This window comes from Athene noctua, chromosome 3 (assembly GCF_965140245.1).
Source record: "Athene noctua chromosome 3, bAthNoc1.hap1.1, whole genome shotgun sequence".
Lineage (NCBI taxonomy): Eukaryota > Metazoa > Chordata > Aves > Strigiformes > Strigidae > Athene > Athene noctua.
In genome coordinates this window covers 18,522,511-18,542,781 of record NC_134039.1, presented here as the reverse complement: position 1 = coordinate 18,542,781, position 20,271 = coordinate 18,522,511, and the positions used below count along the sequence as shown (strand labels likewise).

At 51.7% G+C, this 20,271-nt stretch overlaps 2 protein-coding genes across 3 annotated transcripts; both read left to right on the top strand.

The window, feature by feature from the left end:
- Positions 1-1,069: 1,069 nt before the first annotated feature.
- HDHD5 (haloacid dehalogenase like hydrolase domain containing 5) lies at positions 1,070-10,747 on the top strand. Of its 2 annotated transcripts, XM_074902156.1 has the most exons (8): positions 1,090-1,185; positions 1,330-1,530; positions 1,745-1,857; positions 3,010-3,103; positions 3,591-3,624; positions 4,024-4,198; positions 4,505-4,693; positions 5,270-10,747. In XM_074902156.1, the coding sequence occupies exons 1-8, from the start codon at positions 1,090-1,092 to the stop codon at positions 5,637-5,639; spliced, it is 1,272 nt and encodes a 423-aa protein (XP_074758257.1). In that variant the 3' UTR covers positions 5,640-10,747. The 2 variants fall into 2 exon arrangements, with proteins under 2 accessions (XP_074758258.1, XP_074758257.1); XM_074902157.1 differs by lacking the exon at positions 1,330-1,530 and having other exon boundaries at positions 1,070-1,185.
- A 4,427-nt stretch (positions 10,748-15,174) lies between these two features.
- TMEM121B (transmembrane protein 121B) lies at positions 15,175-17,079 on the top strand. Its single transcript, XM_074901158.1, has 2 exons — positions 15,175-15,426; positions 15,679-17,079. Exons 1-2 carry the CDS (start codon positions 15,178-15,180, stop codon positions 16,732-16,734), a joined length of 1,305 nt encoding a protein of 434 aa, XP_074757259.1. The 5' UTR covers positions 15,175-15,177; the 3' UTR covers positions 16,735-17,079.
- Positions 17,080-20,271: the final 3,192 nt, after the last annotated feature.

The window sequence follows — 20,271 nt, the reverse complement described above, 5'->3', positions numbered from 1 at the left end:
GGGCTCTGGGTGTTAAAGTGGGTCAAAAATGAATTAATGTTGGTGTTCATGGCAATGGAAGCATAAAAACAAACAATTACACCGTTTGCGTAATTGGTGCCTGAAGTCATCTGTGTTAAACCTGCCATATCATAGCAGTCAGGAGATCTGAAGCCTAGCCAGAAAGAAAACAAACATTGTTTCGTCTCCACAGAGGTGAAGTGAACCTTTTGCTTTCCTCAGGTCTGGAAGGACCTCAGCTTAATTCAGTGTCAAGATTTCTGTCCCGTGTCACGGAAAAGAAGGAACCCTGGGGACATAGTCCATCAGGGAGCAAGAAAAACAACCAGAGTTTTAGAGAACTTTATGATCTGTGGGAGAAAAACCACAAGACTTGGGTTTGCATAGAAAACACTGAGCAAAGGCGGGGCAGCCGTTGGCAGGGATAAAAAGTTGCAGGGAAATCCTTTGTGTGCGCATTGAGGGCAGGGTAAATTGTAACCACCTTAGGCTGGAACCAGGCTGTATCCTGGGGTCGCCGTGAGGACGGGGCTGTACCGCACCGGAGCAGCTTCACTCGCGAATCTGAGAGTCTCCAGTTCTTTGATTTTGTGAACGGCTCGGATGAAGCCGGTGCGATTCCTTTGGAGGGGTCTGGGCCTTTCGCTCCCTGCCGCCCTCGTCTCCCCGGCAGTGCCTCTGCACGCCTCTCCGGCCGCAGGGCCGCTCCTGCCCGGTTCTCCAGCGCGCTCACTTCCCCTCCGCCGTGTCAAGCCCCGCCACCCTCGCTGCTCTGTCTCCCGCACCTGCTTCCGCAACCGCTCGCCGGCCCGTTTCTCTCCCAGCCATCCCCAAACCTGCCACCGCTTGCTCCGAAGCAGGCAGGACGTTGCACCCCCGCAGCCGACACCGGCCGCCCCCCTGCCTGCGCCCGGCGCCGCGGGCAGCTGCCGCCGCCCCGGCCGGGGTGAAGGCAGGCGGGCGTCCGCCGGGCCCCCGCCCCGATCCCGCCCCGCCGGGCCCCGCGCCTCGCTGGGAGCTGTAGTCCGCGAACTACGAGGCCCGGCGTGCCCCGCCGCCGGCCCCGGGGCCGGGCCGGGCGGGAGCGGCATGGCGCTGCGCGGCTGCCTGCGGGCCGGGCGGGGGCTGGTGCGCGCCGCGGGGCCGCGGGGGCCGCCCGCCCGCGGGTGCTGCGCTGGGGGCAGGGTGAGCGGCGGCGCCGGGGGCGAGGGGCCGGGCCCGCCGCCCGCGTCCTTGCCGCGGGCCGGGAAGGGCACCGGGGCCATGGGGGGCGGGAGGGAGGGAAGGGCCCCCGGCGGCGGGTGACCGTCCCCTCCGCTCGCCTTGCAGCCGCCGGCCTTCGGGTTCCTCTTCGACGTGGACGGGGTGCTGGTGCGGGGCAGCCAGGCGGTGCCCGCCGCCCGGCAGGCCTTCCGCAGGCTGGCGGACGGTGGCGGGCGGCTCCGGGTGCCCGTCGTCTTCCTGACCAACGCCGGGAACTGCCTGAGGTCGGCAAAGGCCCGAGAGCTCTCCCAGGCGCTGGGGCTGCAGGTACCGGCGGCGGGGCAGCGATGGGGGCGGGAGGGAGCCCACCCGGCGCGGCTTCCCCGGGAGGGGTGAAGGGCTGGGGGGCAGCACCACCGAGCGACCGGCCCTGCCTCGGACCGACGGGATGGAGGGTGGCAGCCAGGGTTAGGGATGGGACCGGACCCGACCCGACCGCAGGGAGAAGGGGGGGAAATGCAGCCTGTCCTCCCTCCCGCAGGTGTCCCCGGAGCAGGTGATCCTGTCCCACAGCCCCCTGCGGCTCTTCAGCCAGTTCCACCAGAAGTGCATGCTGGTGGCCGGGCAGGGGCCCGTGGAGGAGAACGCCCTGAAGTATCCTTTGCTGAGAGTGCCTGGTGGTGCTCTGCGCGTCCCACTGCAGCTTCCCAGCTAAACGGTGCTGCTCCTGCCCTGCGCTCACTCACTCAGCTTGGAGAAGTGTAAGGAGACAGAAAGGTCACTGGTCTCAACGGATGAGGAGGCATCCTCGTGGAGAGGCTCAAATGCAGGCACTGTTGATCTCCATCTCGGTTACCTCCTGGCTGTCCTTGGTCTGTGTTTGGCTTCTCACACTGATTACCTCTCCTGTGAGCTGCACTGCTGTTCCTGCAGGTCAGATGTCACTGTGAGGACTCAATTGGCTTTGAGCTTCTCTCGTTTTTGAGATAAAATTGTGCTCCTTCCCATTCTTTCTAATGCAGAGTCCTTTAGATATCGCTCCCAACTCTCCCACAGCTAAGGTTTTTCCCAGGAATCTGACAGCAATTGAAGGAACTCGAATATCATTAGAACCGGAGCGTCCCAGTACAGGGACATGGTCTAAACGACAGTTATGTGTATTGCCTGGCTAAGATGAGGGCACAGCAGGTCTGACGTACCCTGTGTCTGCAGGGAGGTAAGAGCTGCCTGCAGGGCTTGCGACATCTTGGCCTGTGCACACACAGTCACACCTTGTACTTGACATTTCACTTCATTTGTACAACACCTTGGCCTGTTTCTGTTTCCCCAGGAGCAGCAGGGCAAGCTAAGGGCAAGATGTTCTGCAAGTGAATGCAATTCATCCTTTGCTTGTATAGTTTAAGAGCACAGACCATTTTCATTTCACCAGCTGAGCTGACCAGAGCTTCACTGATTCTGCTTCTAGCCCAGAAGCCTGGCCAGCCCCCTGCACTGCACCGATATAAGAACCCTGGCCTTAAAGATCTCCTAAAACACATCCATTCTGTCTTGGAACTCTGCCTATTTCCAGGGATTGCTGATCGTAAAGTAAATCATCACAGTCTGGGTTTTTTATGTAAGCTTTAGGGCCACCTTTAGGCTGAAGTACAGCATGCAGTTTGAATGAAAGCCATGAAGTTATGCATTACCAGGTTAAATAACTGCTCTGCTACTAGGACTTGTTTTTCTTAATCCTGTAGATGCCTTTGCACTTAAAAAATAAAACAACCAACAGTCTCCACATCTTTCCTTGATGGTATGAAATAGCCTGGGATTCAAGCATGTGGTCACCATAGAGGCACTGAGGAAGGCCTATCCCCTGTTAGACATGGTGGATCAGAGCCGGAGGCCAAAGGAGCTGGTAATTTCCTCATGGGTGGTAGAATGGGTGGTCCGGTGTGGTGGCCCTTACAGCGTATAGCACGGGGTGGAGAAGCTGCAGAGGCACAGAGCAGCCTGCTGCTAGTGACCTGCTTTAGCAAGAGCTTGGGACTGGTACTAAGCCATCAGCATCTCTCTGCTCTTTCCAGCGTTTGCTCCTGCTGGAAGGGAAGTGACTTTCTCCTCTCCTTTCTTATGCCATACTCGTCCTTTGTTGCTGTTCCTTGCAGCAAGTGGTGAGATGGTTTGGTTGACATCTCCAGCTCTGACACAGGAATGTATGATCTGTGAAATCCAATCTGGGATGGGGGATGGGGTAGGAGAAATCTGTCTTTGGGATTCCGGGTGGCCTTGCCCTGCCTCTCTATGGAACTGTCTTGGCAGGTTCAAAGGAAGCAGTTTTAGTTTTGTTTTGGAGACGGCATTAGGTTTTGCATTACTAACCCAGTCTTTGTTTTTTCTGGCAGCCTCCTCCAACCACTGGCTTCCCCACTATAGAAGGTAAGCAATAGCCTTTGTTTACATATGAGCAGCAAGCAGAAATAACAGGCAGGCCAGCTGGGATGGGAGCTAATGATGTGCTGTTAGCTCATGGGTATCAACAGGCAGCTTATTCAGAGGATATGGTCAGGAGGTAGCCTTGCCACCCTCACACAGCATGAAGCAGAAGCCGATAAGTGCAAAGCCAACTTTTCTCTGTGCCAGCTCCAACATCTGGAAGCAGCGGTGCATGTGGTAGAGTGATACGCAGGCTGGAGCTCTGGCACAAGCCATGCTCGGGCCGTAGCTGTATTAGCCATTGCATCCCAGCAGAAGGGTGCTTTTGCTAGCGGGTAGCTTTTGGTAGTGGGTCTGTACTTGGATGCTGTGAGTTTCCAAGCGTCTCTTGAAATCTTCCAGGGGTGATTCTGTTCGGTGAGCCAGTGAGGTGGGAGACAAGCCTGCAACTTATTACTGATGTACTCTTGAGCAATGGGAACCCTGGGACAGAGCTGCAAGATATACCATACCCCCATCTGCCTGTCCTTGCCTGCAACATGGATCTCCTGTGGATGGCTGAAGCCAAGATGCCCAGGTGAAAAGCACGTGTGGTATTTGTTTTAGGCTACTTCATACAGCTCTCCTGCAGATGGTCTTTTCTTACTATATTCTTTAGCATTAAGACTGTATGGCATAATTAGCAGCAGAGATATGAAAACTGCATGAGAAGCAAAGACTAAAGCTTTCAAGAAGCAAAAGCCAGACCACTGCTTATGGGTGGGTAGTTACCATATCCAAACTAGGCAGTACCCTGGCTACAGCAGATGGTTCTCCTCACTGAGGAGGGTTTGCTACTTAAGTGGTGTGACTAGGGATACTGATGACCTCCTTTCTGGAGCAGGTTTGGCCATGGCACTTTTCTTCTGTGCTTGGAGAACATCTACAAGAAAGTGACAGGCCGGGAGCTGAAGTATGAGGCCTTGATTGGCAAACCCAGCACAGTCACCTACCGCTATGCTGAATACTTGATAAAACAGCAGGCAGAGAAACAGGGCTGGAAGTCTCCCATCCGACGCCTCTATGCAGTTGGGTAAGAGACTGTTTTTCCTACTGATCTCCTTAGGGAGTTGCATACTGACTTCTCCCAAGTGTTTTTCTGAACAGAGATTTCGAAAATGAATACCAAAATCCCCATGGTGTCTCTGGACCCTCACATACTAGAACAGAGGCTTGCTAGCTTTTTGCACCCTACATTTTTAATAATTTGGAGGGCCCTGTCAGCCTAGCAAGCTGTTTCCATAGGATGCAGAGTGCATGTAGCATGACTGGATTAAAGGAAGAGTTAAGAGACCCAGATGTAATACCATTAGCCTAGGTAGGCCAAACACTTTGGGATCATAGGGAATACATTACAGTAATGGCTGGGACTGCTTTGGACCTGTCTTTTCCCCTTTGAAAGATGTTTGAGAAGCATGTGGCCTTCACCACAGCTGAACAGGTCACACCAGTAGGTTGACTCACTGGCCCAGTCTGGGTGGTTCTCTTGATGTTAGCAAACATTTTGCACCCCATCCTCCCTTAGTGCTGCCTTAATCCTAGTCTGCCAGAGCCAGAAATTGATGCATGGGCTAGTTTCTCATTTCTGTTTCACACTGACTTTATCCAGGGATAACCCTATGTCCGATATCTATGGGGCAAACCTCTACAACAACTATCTCAAGTCAGCTCACCAGAACCAGGCCCAGGCTGGGGTGAAGAGGAGCCCGCAGGCAGCCAGTCCCCAGACTGTGGATGACCTCCATCTGAGGAAGGACTGCAACAATTCAGTGGAGAGTTGTGAATCAATTCTAGTCTGCACTGGGGTCTACCGCCACAATGCAGGTGTTCCCAGTAAAACAGAGGAGTACACGGCAGAGATAGTATTCCACGGCCATCGGGACTTCTGCTTTGACCCCAGCCTGGTGGAGGCATCTTACATAGTTCAGGATGTGAATGATGCTGTGCAACTTGCTTTCAAGAAGGAGGACTGGAGCTAGAGTTAAGACAGGTGTGCCTAAAGACCTACCAGCAGGGAATTTTCTGTACTGGAAAGGGAAGAGGGGAAGGACAGGGAGAGACCTGGGGTGCTCTTCTAATCCAGCCAACATGAAAGAAAACTCCCTGTCTCAGGACTAAAAGCCCCTTACTTTTACTGATACTTCTCCACAATCCTGACAGCTGCCAGCAGGCTTTCAACTGTGAACGTACGTTGCTCCTAATAATAATTGAGCCATAATGGAAACAGGGTATAAGGAGGAGGCTTTTCCCGGCAATCCCAGTTTTGTTCAGCCATCAGAGTTTGTTCTTTTCCACCCTTTGTGCATGAAGACAAGGCAAGCTCATCCTCCTTTTCGCAGCGTGTTTGAGGATGAAGCTCTTCCCTGTGCAAGGAGCCACCATCAGCTGATGTACCATTCGTACAACATACTATCCGTCCAGTCTGTGATGTGAGCACACCAGAAACTGTGTTGGTGGCACTGTGCCAAGGGAAGGCTTTTAAGTCTTAACATTCTCCTTATGAAGAGTAAGTGCCTATGGATTTTAACAAATTCTGTTTGCTTGGAGATTTGCCACTGCAGTCTGAAACAAGTCCCATTTTGCAGTTGTCCACCAGCTATGGAGAAGGGGGGCCCTCAAAGGAAGCTGCAGTAGACAGAGCAACATGCTGCAGGGCTGAGTGAAAAGTTACATTATTCTGTCCCTCTAGCATTCTGTGAACACTTCTGCCTTTTTGCATCCTGCCAGGGAGTCAGCAGCCTGCTTTCAATAGCAGAGGAAACCAGAGAGTCTGAAATTCCAGACTTGGCTTTGCCCAGAACTCAGTGCTGCAGCAAGAGGGTGTTTCAGCACCCACCTTGATCCCAGCTGTTGCAAGGGACATGCCCCTAGCCCAGCTGGCACAGCTTCCAAAGAGGGGCCCTTCTTTGAAACAAGGGCCAACCAGAAACAGTCACAGTCCACCTTCGCTCCTTCCTTGCATGCAAGGATTGAAAGAGGAGATCATCAAGCCAGGATGGTACCTGGGCCCCATATCCCCAGTCTTCATCTTTAAGAGTACAAGTGGATCTGTCCTTCACTTCCTTTTTGCCTCTTTTCCCTCCTATGGTTTGCAGCTCAGGAGTACCCCATATGGTCTGATCCCTGTTCCCTCCTTTTCCTTTAGCATGCAGGTAGAGTCCCTCCTAACATGAAGTAGTAGCTGGGACTTGCCTGCCCAGGAACATTTCCATATCCCTAATGACATGCACCTTCTGTTGCCTCTGTTCCCTTAATTTGGGCTATCCAGAGAATGATCAAGACCTGTGTTTCCTTAGACAGTCCAAAGAAGCTAAGCAAGCATTGCTTGAAAAACCCCGTGTGAAAGACTGGCTCAGCAAGGAGTGTCTTCATTCCAGAGGAGCATTGTGATTTTAGAAGCATAAATCAGTTTGTGTATGTGATGGAAGACCTTTGGAGCTAACACAACTAAGTTGGTGTTCCTAGTTATACTCAGCTCACACCACACAGAGATCAGAAATAGGTCTGCTCTGCCTCCTCTTTCTTCCTTCCTGCTTTACCACACAGCTCCATACACAGGGTACAAACAAGATGTTCTGCACAGAAGATTGAGTTGTTCTTTATTCATATCTCAGCATCCATGTGCACTGACATTCTACTTCAGCAGCTGTCCATCCTCTTAATACTGATTTATCTCCCTAGGAAGGTCACACTGCAGAGCAGGCTCTGTTCTTACGCCATTCCAGGCTCTGCGTCTGAAGGGGACTGGGTGACCCAAGCAAACAGGTCATTCACTGTGGCTTCTTTCTCTATACCTTATTTTCTGAATAGGAGCAGCAAAACACCTCTTTGGGCGAATTTCCCTCCTGTGAAATCCATAGTGGGAAGCAGTCACTTCCTCTCTTAGCGCTAGTGGGGGTTCTTCTTTGTCTTATCATGACAAGAATCGCTTGGCTGCTTCTAAAGGCAGCTGTAATGTGACACAATCTTAGATTTTAATCTTTTGTCTTTCACTGGTGAGAAAAAGAAATTACCATTTCATATACTTGCACAAGACAAGGGCTTGTCTCCAGTTTCCAGAAAAGTACAGGGAAGGACTTTGCATATAACAGGGAAGGTCCTTTAGCTTTCAGCATGTCTCCACTGTCACAACTGTGCTATGGACCCATTGTAAAAGGCCTGAAACTGGAGGTCCGAAACCCATTATTCATAAACAAGCTCCAGTGTCCCTCAGCCTCACTTTCCAGAGGTGCCATCCAGTGCAGAAAGGAATTCTCCCTTTCCTTGCAGTATTCGCTAACTTGGGTGGTATTTTTCACAGGATTAATCGGGAACGGTCTTCTAGGCCATGATTACATAGACCTCAGAGAGCTGGTTGCTGGCAATAACTGCTAGCCACACCCTCAATTTGGTAGGTACTTACTTATCTGCAGAAATACTGTCCGTCTGTCTGTGCAGTAACGTTTGGCAGAACTCTTTCTTGTTAAGACTGTGGTGCCAATTACTCTAAGACAAGGTACTGTAGTGTTCTTCAGGGGATTTAGTGCTGCTGAATCAGCTGTCCCAGGTGGAGCCAGATGCAGTGGCTGCTGCTCCGATGATGGTGGTGGATTTGTGGTAGGAACGTGCAGAAGAATTTTGAGAAATCACAAGCAGTTTCTAATTTCATATCAGCATGCACGGCACATCTCAGCCAGAAGTGAGGTAGGTAGCAAGAGATAGGAGATAGCACCTCCTTCAAGAAAGGAAAATGTTTGCATTTGCAGAAAGAGTGAGCCAGGCATCTCCATCTTTGGAATAGCAGTGGAGGTGAGCTGACTGATGTGAATCTGCTTCAGATTCCAAATCTGCTTTTAGCTCTAGATTTGTTTTTTTCACCATGTTAGCATTGAAACAGTGCTCAGGGAGTCTTAAAAATGAGTAGGAGGAACTTCAGTGGTAAGGCATTTAAGAAATGCTTCACTTGTGAGTTGAAATTGGACAGAAGGGAGAAGGAATCTAGAAGAGTTTTGTACCCTTTCCCAGTTCTTACCAAGTAAGCTTGCATAAAAGGCTCTGCTTGTTAGTCTGTGCACTAATAAGTGAGATGGGCTGTCCTTAGTCTGAGCAACAGAGAGACCTTTCCCTCTTCCCCTGCTCAGCGCCTTGAAACAGTGCACTTTGTCCAAGTCACTGCCTAGGAATTGCATCGACATGGTAGATGGAGTTACGAAATACAGGTTCTCCAGCTGCTGTTGAATACCAACTTGACTGTGGAAGGTTTCTACAGATGAAAGTGCTTGCCAAGTCTCTTCTGTTCCATGAATTTTGTGCTAGAGTGCTGTGCAGGCTTCTAGCTCATCTGCAGTTCATTTATTAATGGACCTCCGTTATTGCTAGAATTCAGTGAAATCCTTTTACCTTGGAATTGCAGCTTCCTGGAATTAGCTTCAAGTGTGGCTGAATCAAAACTTTTCCTTTGTTCCATGTATTGCTCAGAAATAGTATTTCTGAAGCTGTATTCCTCTTATTTGGAACAAGCATACTTCTGTGCAGATTATGGGACCAAGCAGGAGAGGGGACTTCACTTGCTGATCTAATTCCTTAATATTTATATGGTGCACTGCCCTGTACAACAAACACGGTGAAGACCTGATCCTAACAACTCTTGTCTTCCACAGATGGATGGGATTTATTTAGTCAAGCCTAAAGGGAGTATGCAGTGAGGTGAGGCAACTGAGAATAGCAGGGAGGAACTGGAGGAGGGTTAGACCTTGTTTTGGATCTGAAGCAGAGAACTTTTATGTCATGCAATAACATGGTGGCCAAAGAGGTCAATTCCTTTATTCCACAGGACATGTGCAACTACTAGCCTGGCATTCAGGGAGTCATAAAACACTACTGTCTCCTTTCTTCCCACCTTAAACCCAGTGTGTCTTTTTCCCTCCAATAAATGGGTAATGTTTCAGATTGTCGTGTGCACTATAGCAGAGTGATTATGTATCATACAGAGAAATCAAAAGCTGTGATTATTTTAGATTTCATATTAATTTCAACACAGTTCCAGAGTTTCTCCTTTGATCTAGCATATACATAAAATAATAAAACATGTTTTCTTTGAAATAAATTTTAACTTGCTGTGTGTACATTTCAGGAGTATTACTCTCATCTCTTTCACATTTTTGTCCTAGAAGGTTATCAGGACAAATTCTGTCTTTTGTTCTGTTCATCAAGCCATTCTTAGATTTTCTTGAGGGAACCACCCTGAAAGATACCCCTCCAGCCGTTTGTTTGACCAAGCCAAACTGATTCCCTGGAAGCTCCACATCTGCCAGTCACATAGGATGAGTGCAACTTTGACCATTCCTAGTCTGTAGGGTGAAAAAAAGGACACGTCACAAGCTATGATGCCCTGACTGACTGTTCACAGTCAAGACTGGTTTTGGGATGCCACCTGTGTATGAGATGCTTTCAGGGTGAACATTTAGTTGTGACCTGACCTAAGCAACTGCACTTGTAATTATTGCATCTGCTGCCTGGGGAAGCCGCAAGCTAGATGCCACCAACTTAATCTGCTATTGCAGATGAAGAACAAGCCTAAGGACATAGGAAAGCCATCCTTACCACTAGAAGCTTACTTGACTCTGTGTAAAACCCTTTGTGATTGCAAAAGAAACCCAACTTGTTTGACAAGAGCCATGCCCTGGTACCTTTTGAAAAAGGTGAGTGGAGCTAGGGAGGCATGCTAACTGGCAGGCTTTCAGATTAGAGCCAAAAGCTTCCACTGGTTTCAGCAAATGGAATATTAAAGATCCTGCTAGGTGGAAACCGTTAGCTTTAATGATCTAGAAACAGCCAATTCACTTGCACTGTTCCTATAAGATATTCTACCAGAAGGTTTTTCATCTACAAAATTCACAGCTCACAGGAGGCACATTAGACAGCAAAACAAAGCATGATTCAGAGTCCTGAGAACTTGATGTAGAAAGGAACAATTGATAAAGCAATAAAAGCAGTTTTGGAGGTACTGGACAAGAATTCCCATTCTCAGCAGAAAGAGGAATCAAATTGTATTCTACATCCTGGACCTATAGCCCTGACCTCTAATAAATAATAATAAAAAGCATTAACTAGCCTTGTCCTTTTATCCAGTATTCCGGTAGTTGGAGCACTTGCCCAAGATAGGGTGTATCAAGGTTTAGTTAGGCAGAAAGAGATCAAAACCTGACTGTCTCAGATGAATGCTTTTGATCACACTATAGTCAAAGCAGAAGGGCATCCTAGGGTTAAGGTGTCCCTTGTAGGAGACAGCCTTAGCTGGAAGCTAGAGTCCCATAGAAATCCTTAACCAACACAAGGAGCAGAGTTAAACACTGGCAACATGAAACACTGAAGAAGGAACAGCTTGAACCAGAGGGACTGAGCACCCTATTCAAGTTGGAGTTTGTTCCCAGGTAGATGCGGTGAGAAATGCCTACCAGAGTAAGCCATGAGAAGTGCTTAGCCTATAGATTCTGGTGGGCCTTGAACACAAGCTAAGCAGTTACTTGCTCACCCTGGTGCAGACCTTAGACCTTCAGGGGCATGCCCAAACCCTTCCTTTACCAAATCAACCTAACCTCAGTGATAAAGCACAGTGATAAAGCACAAGCAAGGATTTTTGCAGCCACGTGCTCCATTTCCTGAAAATTGAGCACTTAAAGACCTTTACTGATCCCGGCTGCAAAAGTTTAAAACTACACACCAGCAGGGCAGCTACATGTTCTCTAGGAGCCAAACAGTTCCATCAAGAAAGCTCTTTTCTCTAATTCACTATAATAAACCAGCTTTTCTCTTCCAGTCAGTTCTGCTACTAAGAGCTTTCACTTTTTCCTCAGTTACAAAACACACTGTGTACTAAGAGTAAATGCAAAATACTTACAGAAAACCCCAAATCCTCTTCACTCTCCAAACCCCTACCCTGCTACAAGCATGAAAAAAATCTCTTTGCGTTTTATGATGGCATCAAAAGCTCTTTGAACTGAAATGTAATTACAAGCGCTAGATTTTTACACTTTTACGCCCTTTTGAAGACTGTTCCCCAAACCATAGTACTGGTTCAGCAGTTCAGTCACAAAGTTCCTGCATTTGGAGGTGGACAAACCAAGGTGTCTTTGAATTTTGGTGCTGGCTAGGTGAAACTTTTCTGCACTTGCCTGTAACTTCAGCCCTGAGCATTTGAATGGATTAGAGAAGTGCAGTAAGAAACATGTGTCAGAGAATCCCAGACCCTTCCTTTCCCACACAAAAGGCATTTTAAGTATAGCTGGAGCAGATTATGCTCAAACTCACTGAGATCAGTTTTGCCTCCTTCCCTCCCACTGCTGCCAGTTTCTGACAGCTTACTGCAGGGTATAATTAGGGATTTAGTTTCTGATCTTTCTTTCAGGCATATATTTGCCTCCTTTTTTTCTTCTCCGAAGAAGTGGAGTAATTATTTTTGTTTCCTCTTGAGTTCTGCCCTCAAGAAAGTTGTCTTTATTCTTGAGGGTACACTACTTGTTTCACTAGTAGTGTAAACTAGAAATGGTAGCATTTTAGATATTCAGTATGACTACTTCACAAATCTCTGTTGTCTGCTGCTTGCCTTTAAATATATGTATACACACACACACACACACACACATATCTATGCATACACATAAATACATAAAGAAGCCAGAAACATAGCTTTGGAGCTGCTGAAAAGTAGAAGCTAATTATAGTTTAGCCTTTAAAGTTTTAACAGTAATGGTTAAGCACTAACGCTTCCAAGGGCTGCACATTGCATTAACTGGATCACACGGGAAGCATCAGCTTGTCATATCTCATCCTACAGTGTGCTACAAAAAGCTCTTCAGTGCTTTCTCAAGTAGAAGACATTTCTTCTCTCCCATTTTAAGGTACAGGCACAATTTCTGCTGCCTTCCCCACAAACAAGCTCTTTTCTTATTCTCACCTGTTTGTTTGAGTTGTGTTTTCCCTGCTGGAGCTCATGCTCAGCCCAAGGAAACCCTTGAGCTTCTACCCTCCTTCCCCGTGCTCCCCCATCCTTTGCTCGCAGCTCCCCTTGCCCTATAGCCACAGGTCCCTGTTCCCACCTGCCTACCTTGGATGCAGGTACCTTCCCAGACCCAAGAGGGATCCTTTGGTCTCTGCAGAACCGTTTCCATAAGGGTCCTCTTGCCCTACTCGCAGAGACTCAGCCCAGCAGGACCATGCTCCCCAGCATACAAAAGGTGCAAACCCCTTTGCCAGAGGCCTGTGAGCTGCCCAGACTAAATGTGAGCAGCACTGTACAGGGCTGCTGGGAGCCTGCTGTGAGAGGTCCTCAGCCTCAGGCTGCCACGGAGTCACCTGCTGGAAAATAAATGGCGACAGCCCTCTTTGGACTCACCTGATTTTGAACTTGTGAATGCCAGTGACGCTTGTCACAGTTACAAGGCTAGCAGTGCTGCGTCCTGGTCCCTCTGTGAGCATCTGTGTAGGTGTCCTGCCTGTTTTGCCCTGGGGTGAAGCCTCATGTCCTCCATCCTGGCACCAGACTAGGATACACCAGCCCATTCACTGCCCTCCAGGCTGCACTGTTCTTCTGAACACTCACGTTTCTTATGATACACTCTAATTACAGACCTTCCTAAAATGAAGTGTTTTTATTTGCTAATTGAAATGTGGAATTAGGGAGAAAGGGTCCTCAGACAGCAAGAGCGCACACGTGTGTTCAGTCTCACCCGATGCTACATACCATAAAAAGGTGTGTTAGAGGAAGGCAAAGAACACAGGTAGCACTGATGCAAGGTTCAATCTTGGCAAGTGTATCCTAGTGTTGAAAACACAATGTGAGGGTGGCAGAAAAATAGGTGTTCCCCCATCTTAGCTGTGACCCAGCCATGGAGGTAATGGCAGCAGAGATGCAGCAGCACGGACTTTAAAGCAGAATAGCAATCAGCCTGGGAGACCATGGGAATGCCTGAGTGTTGCTATCCCAGTTTAAAGGTTGTACCACTTCAGTACCGTGCTGTGCAAGTGCCTACATTAAAGCTTGCATAACCTCCGGTTAATCTTCCCCCGCCCCCCCCCCCCCCCCCCCCCCCCGTTTTGACCATGCTTTTAGAAAACCGATTTATCCATTCACAGTAATGCTTTTGCTGTGGTTCTTCTTCCCATTTTTCCTCTTTATTGCTATGTGTCTAAAGAAATCTTTGTGTCAACCCACCTCAAGTTCTCCCCTTTCCTTTCTCAATTATTTATTTGTTTCAGGTTTAAGCGTGAATTTTCCTGGTACCCCAGACTAATTTCTCCTTGTTGTCAAGAGCAGCCAGTGACATTCACTGGAGCAGGGCTCCTCAGGGAACCTGCACCAACATCTATTAGGCAGCTGTCACTGCTGTTCTGGATGTCCTTTCCCAGTACTAAGCACCTGGGTTTTGCTCAACCCTGTGTGTTGATTAGGAACACCCTCAAAAGTCAAGCCATTTTGGATCTTTATCACGAAGGGTAGTTAATACAGACATTTGGTTATGAGCTTGTTCATTATGCTTCACATCATTGACAGGCAGCACCCGGCTCATCACCAGAGGGCACAGGTAGGAATGAGGGACTGGTGATGCCATGCACCAAGCCACCCTGATACACGATGTACCATCATTAATGCTGGTGCTGTGACAGATCCATCCAGCCAAGCTCAATTCAAGGCCTTTATTAGTGGGTCAGTAATACCAATGGCCCCGGCTGGTGCTTTCAGTAGAAGTAGGAACTTTAGGGCTATTCACATCAAGTTAAGCCACTGTCCCATCACAGCAGGCTGGGCAGAGCCCTCAGTATGTGGCTTGGCTCAACTCCGGAGATGGAAGATCAGTGGGATAAAAGCCATTTACTTAGATGTGTCATTTACTTTGAAGTTCATTTACTTAGAACAGCCTGAAAGTCTGGACAGCCGAATGTCCAGCACCACAGATGAGGAGCCACAGGTGGGTGCTTGGCCGTGAGCTGTGCGCCAGGCCACTGGCCCTTGTCTTGCTCAGCCAAGAGAGATGAGGGGAGACTGAAGTACTTCCGATTTTCTGGAGTGGGTGCCGGGGGGCTGTGACATGTCCAGGCCCGGCTGGCTCCATTCACGGGGGTCTGGGGGGCAGGAGGCAGCCGTGCCGTGCCCCCGAGGTCTAGCTCTGTCACCGCCCCGGGGACAGGGAGGGGGGCGCCTTCCTCCCCCTCCCCTTCTCGCCCCCCTCCTCCCTCCCCCGGCCGCACAGCCGCGCTCCGCTCCCCCACCCCTCCCCCAGCCCACCCACCGCCGCCAGCGGAGACGCCCGCTCCGGCTCCGGCAGCTGCTGCGGTTGCGGCTCGGCGCCGCCCCCGGCCTCCCCCGCCGCGGCCCGCCGGCTCCCGCCGCTTGGGCTCTCCGCACCGCTGCCGCCGCCGCTGCCGCCGGTGCCGGTGCCGGTGCGGCGGCGCGGGGCTCGGGGGGCGGGCCGGGGGCGGGCCGGGGGCCGCGGCGCGGCCGTCGGGCCCGGCGCGCCGGCTCGGGGGCCGGGGAGGACCATGCACCGCGCTGCCTCCAACCAGCGTTCGGTCTCCTCCTCCTCGGGCTCCTTCCAGCCGCCGCCGCAGCCGCCGCCGCCGCCGCACGCCGCCGACCGGCAGCCTCTCTTCCTGGGGGGCTCCAGCAGCGGCGGCAGCCGGCGGGGCTCGGGGTCGAGCTTGGACTCGGCGCGGGCCCGCCGCCCCCACAGCCCCCGCAGCAGCACCGAGGAGGAGGAGGAGGAGGAGGAGGAGGAGGAGGAGGAGGAGGAGGAGGAGGAAGAGGAGGAGGACAGCATCAGCATCAGCAAGCCCCTAGTGCCGCCGCCCGCCGCCCCGCCGCCCGCCGCCGCCTCGCCGCTCCCCAGCAGCAGCGGCAGCAGCGGCAGCAGCGGCGGCGGGAGCCCGGGCCGCAGCATGACGGCGGCGGAGCTGTACGGGGCGGCGGCGGCGGGCGGCGGGGCGGCGGGCGGCGGGGCGGCGGCGGCGGGGCCGCTGCCGGGGCCCGGCGGGGCGGCGGGCGGGCGGCGCTGGGGCTTCCAGGCGCTGTCCCTGGTGCTGCTGCTGGGGCAGGGCGCGCTGCTGGACCTCTACCTGATCGCCGTCACCGACCTGTACTGGTGCAGCTGGATCGCCACCGACCTGGTGCTGGCGGCCGGCTGGGGCATCTTCTTCTGCCGCAACAGCCGGGCGCGCCGCCGGGAGCGGCCCCCGCCGCCTCCTCCCCCCGGGCCGCCGCCGCCGCACCCGCTGCTGCTGCACGGCCCCCCCGGCGGCCGCGGGGCCGGGGGCCGCGGGGCCGGCGCCCCCCCCCGCGGCGGCGACTTCGCCTACGCGCACCTCGCCTGGCTCATCTACTCCATCGCCTTCACGCCCAAGGCGGCGCTGATCCTGGGCACCTCCATCCTGGAGCTGATCGAGCTGCGCCTGCCGCTGGGCACCACCGGCTTCCGCATCACCCTGGCGCTCTCCGCCCCGCTGCTGTACTGCCTGCTGCGGGCCATCGGCACCGAGGGCTCCGGGCAGCTGCTCCTGCCGCCGCAGCCGCCGCCGCAGCACCGCGCCGCCGCCGCCTTCCTCGCCACCTGCCTCGACCTGCTCGACAGCTTCTCCCTGCTGGAGCTGGTGCTGCAGCCCGGCCGGCCGGCGCCGCTGCCCGCCCCGCTCCGCTACCTCCTCATCGCCGTCTACTTCCTCTGCCTGGCCTCGCCGGTGCTGTGGCTGTACGAGCTCAGCGCTTCCCGCCCCCCCGGCGCCGCCCGCCTCGCCCTCCACCTCCTGCTGCCCGCCGGGCTGCTGGACGCCCCGCTCCTGGCGCTCCGCTGCCTCCTGCTCCTGCGCTACCAGCAGCCGCTCTCCCTCTTCATGCTGAAGAACCTCTTCTTCCTGGCCTGCCGCGGCCTGGAGGCTCTGGAGACCTGCTGCCTCCTCCGCCCCTCCGCCGCCCCGCCGCCCGCCAAGTACGGCCCCGCCGCCGCTGCCCCCGCCGCCGCCGCCCCGCTGGCCCACGGGCTCTCCGACGCCGACGTGGGCCCCCACGGGTACGTCAACGCCTTGGCGGTCACCGCCCAGGGCTGAGCGCGGCCCACCCGCCCCTGCCCCGGGCCGCCATCGCCCCCGGAGGGGCTCCCGCCAGAGTCTCTCTGCGTTTCTGCTCAGGTTCCCGTCGCCGTGGCCGAGCCGGGGAAGGGGACGCGGGCGGCCCCGTCGGACTCCCGCTCCCCTCCTTCCTTTCCCGCGGACAAATCCAGCAGCGGAAGCTCAGCGCAAACCCGACTACCGGCAGGAGCCTACGGCTGATGCTTGTCCCCGGAAAACGCACCCTCCCTTCACGACGAGTCTTCTTCTAGTGCTTCTGCCTCTCCACGCTGTTTGGAGGGTCCCACTCTTCCCCTCCCGCTCCCCGCCAGGACACCACGTTGCTTTGTGACCATAAAGGTTTAGTTTTTATCTTTTCCTCCTAAACAACAGGGACCAGCGGATTTTGTCCCCTCCTTGAAGAACTCCTGCTGACCACAACGCTGAGATGTGAGAGTGGCCTGACCAGCAGAGACGTGCCCTCGGGGTGTGGGCTGCCGAAAAGAAGCACGCTTCGGTTTCGCTAGGACTTGCAGAGATGCCACCTCTGTTTCCCAGCAGCAGAGCTGCAGAGGGCCTTTGCATACCAGCTGGGGAACCTCTGGGAGCACGCCAGCCATCTGGTCATTTCAAGCCTAGGAGCCACTTTCTCCAAGCCGAAAATGTCTACCTCTGTGCTTCAACCTTTTGCATCTTCTGTTGACTTCACATGCTAAAGAAACATAATCCAGGGGCTTAGTCCCCATTTCACTACCACTGAGACATTTACTTCTGGTGAGAACAGGGTTTACAGCAGCCTACTGCTTGCTTCAGAGGGCAGCACCCAGGTGCCGGGGCTCTCAATTCTCTGTGAATATGCATGTTTATGGGATCAGTGTTGGTTTTCTTTTACACAGAGCATAGGATCTCCCTTTACATAGGCCAGAAAGGCTGGAAAGATTTCCTCTGGCCCCCTTCCGCATCTGTTTGAGAGCAGCGATGGGGCAAAGCCTGCAAAATGCCCCTGCTCAAACAGTGGGGCAGAGGATGTCTGTGCTGCGGGCCCTGCACTCAGTGAACCTCACTTTTCAATGCAGAAAGCAAAGTGCTGCAGGAGCCCTCGAGGCAGAGGGGCTCCCGAGCTTTGCTGAAAGCCCACAGACCAGCATCCTGTCCTCCATGTGCATGTGATTAAGGGTAGGCGGGGAAAAAGTTTATTGTTGGTAACCTCTCATAGAAACACAGTTATCTTTGGGTTTAAGCTCCATGAATGTTGGGTGGGGGTTAAGGCCTGCTCTTCTGCCTGGCTACAGCTGCTCCTGACACCAGCCAAATGGAAGCAGGAGCACAGAGGCCACGATTGGAGGAAGGACTTTGCCCCTCCCAGGATTATATTTTGTTATCTGGGCAAGGCTGCGTTCACTGGGAAAATGCGTTTCCTGTCCCGAGCCTTTTTTCGAGCTGTCCTGAGGGGAAGGGGAAATGAAGCACAACCAACTGCTACCCAGAGCCAACAGCAGGACTGCAGGCACAGCCCAGACTTCTGCACTCACATCCATTCTCTCCTTCAGGGCTCAGGCTTCAATGGGACTGAGACTGTCCCACCTCCCTTTTCACAGAGTGGGATCAACTGCCTGCTCCAGTGGACTGCTACAACAAAATGTTTACAGTCTGGTAACTTCCAGCTCCTCCAGGGCAGAAGAGGGGGTGCCATCAGGCTCTTCTCCCCCAGCTCTTGGGTGGCTGAGGAGTTTCAAGGGGCCAAAAAAGCCCCTAGAAAAGATGGGGCAATAGCACTGTTCAGAGCTGCAGCTAGGATGGGTGACTCACTGCTCTCCCCCACGCCAAACGGAGAGTCAGCAAAGGCTAGGCTTAACTTTCCCACCAGTGCTTTATTTTTAACCTGAGCCCTTATGTGGGCAGTTGTGTGAATTTTGGCCAGTGGCCTTTCTCTTCAGTAACTTCTTTTTGTCTGGACAATCTTGGTGCTGTGAGTGACTGTGATTGTAAAACTTGGTACTGTGAACTTTTCCTATGTGATGTAAGATGTGTTGAGGGGATGCTAAGTTCCTGGCCAAAGGAGGTGTGATCAGGTATATTACGCTTGTACAGATATTTATTTCCTTACACCTTCCTTTTCCATCATTAAACAGAGAGTAAAAGCTCAGAAAGAACAAACTACAGTATTATTCAAGAAAGAATGAGAGGATACCTGTACCTAGGAGTACACAATGCTTTCATCAAACAGCTGAAGAAAATAGAAAACAACAAACAACTTTGCCAAAAACTAGGTGAAAGAAAAGCTATTCACCCTCAACTATGTTCTGCTGTTCCTACAGCTAAGTTCACAATAGCACCAAAGCATGTAGACAAACATCCCTTATACACCGAAATGTAAGCATAGTTGAGACACTAAAATCACAGCAGAATTACTAAAAAGTCTTACTTCAGTACCCCTTCAAAGCACATAACAAAGTTGCTGTTTCAGCAGCAAGTGCCTTTTTCCATTTAAGACATTATTGAGAAAATGGCATATTTGAAATTCATCTAGCCATGGCACATTTAAACCATTGACAGTGAAATCACAGTTCAAATTTTTCCATGGATGCAGAGGTTGCCTGGGTCAGATGACCCTGCAAAATGATGCTTCTGTTGCATAGAATTGCTTTGTAGAAAAAGTTGTTCCCTGTAGTGCCATGGTTTCTAGGTTGTTAGTAAACGTGCTGTTTGGAGAGTGTAAAGCTCTCAGAGTAGCTGGCTGTCCAGAAGCCCCCTTGCAACTAAAAAGACAGCTCTCCTACTACTTCAGTTACTTCCTACAGAGAAAGATTTAAAGCTCCTCAATGTCTTGTTTATAAGCCTGCTCCTCCTTTTGAATTCCCTTCTTTGGTAATTGAGCTCTCACTTCCATTTAAACCCTTCTGCCACAGAATAGATCCCATCTGCAGAAGAGAGATAGTGGTACCATTAAAGTGCAAACAATACCTCACCCAATGCACCTTGCACACCTGTTGTATATTCTGCCAGCATTAAAATACTGGTCCAGGTCAATAACACTTTGCTAAACGAACTCATGCCATACTAAGACATACGTCCCTTGGGATTCTGTTACAAGCCTTGTAACACAACTCAGCTATTTAGCATTTTATTGCTCTCTGCTATCCTGACAAAATGACTACTCCCAGGAGGGGAAACTGAAGTGAGAGATAGGGCCTGTGGCCAGTAGACACTTGGCATCCCCCTGGCATTAATCAGAACTTGTATTTTTTAAAAAGCAAGATTGTTAAAATAAAATTAGAAACTTGTGACCAATTTTGCTATTTTTTTCCCCTCCTTTGAGTCTTGCTGGGCTATTCTATTTTGCATTCAGGGACCAGCAGATGCATTAAAGTTACTGGATTTCCTCATGTTGGATTACTAAAAGTGTCTAGATTTTTCCCTCAAACAAACTTCTTGCAAATGAAAGCGAATTCTAAAAGCTGTAACACCAAGGGAGTTATCTGATAAGGGAATGACTAATGCAAGAAAATCCAGATGACACTTCTGAGCTTCCGATTT

What these genes read in the sequence shown, in the direction of transcription:
- HDHD5 (XM_074902156.1), top strand. Translation starts at nt 1,090, where the DNA reads ATGGCGCTGCGCGGCTGCCTGCGGGCCGGGCGGGGGCTGGTGCGCGCC. An exon ending in CCCAGGCGCTGGGGCTGCAG is followed by an intron (nt 1,531 to 1,744) that starts GTACCGGCGGCG and finishes TCCCTCCCGCAG; the next exon opens with GTGTCCCCGGAGCAGGTGAT. An exon ending in GTGGAGGAGAACGCCCTGAA is followed by an intron (nt 1,858 to 3,009) that starts GTATCCTTTGCT and finishes GGTATGAAATAG; the next exon opens with CCTGGGATTCAAGCATGTGG.
- TMEM121B (XM_074901158.1), top strand. Translation starts at nt 15,178, where the DNA reads ATGCACCGCGCTGCCTCCAACCAGCGTTCGGTCTCCTCCTCCTCGGGC. An exon ending in AGGAGGAGGAGGAGGAGGAG is followed by an intron (nt 15,427 to 15,678) that starts GAGGAGGAGGAA and finishes GGGGCGGCGGGC; the next exon opens with GGGCGGCGCTGGGGCTTCCA.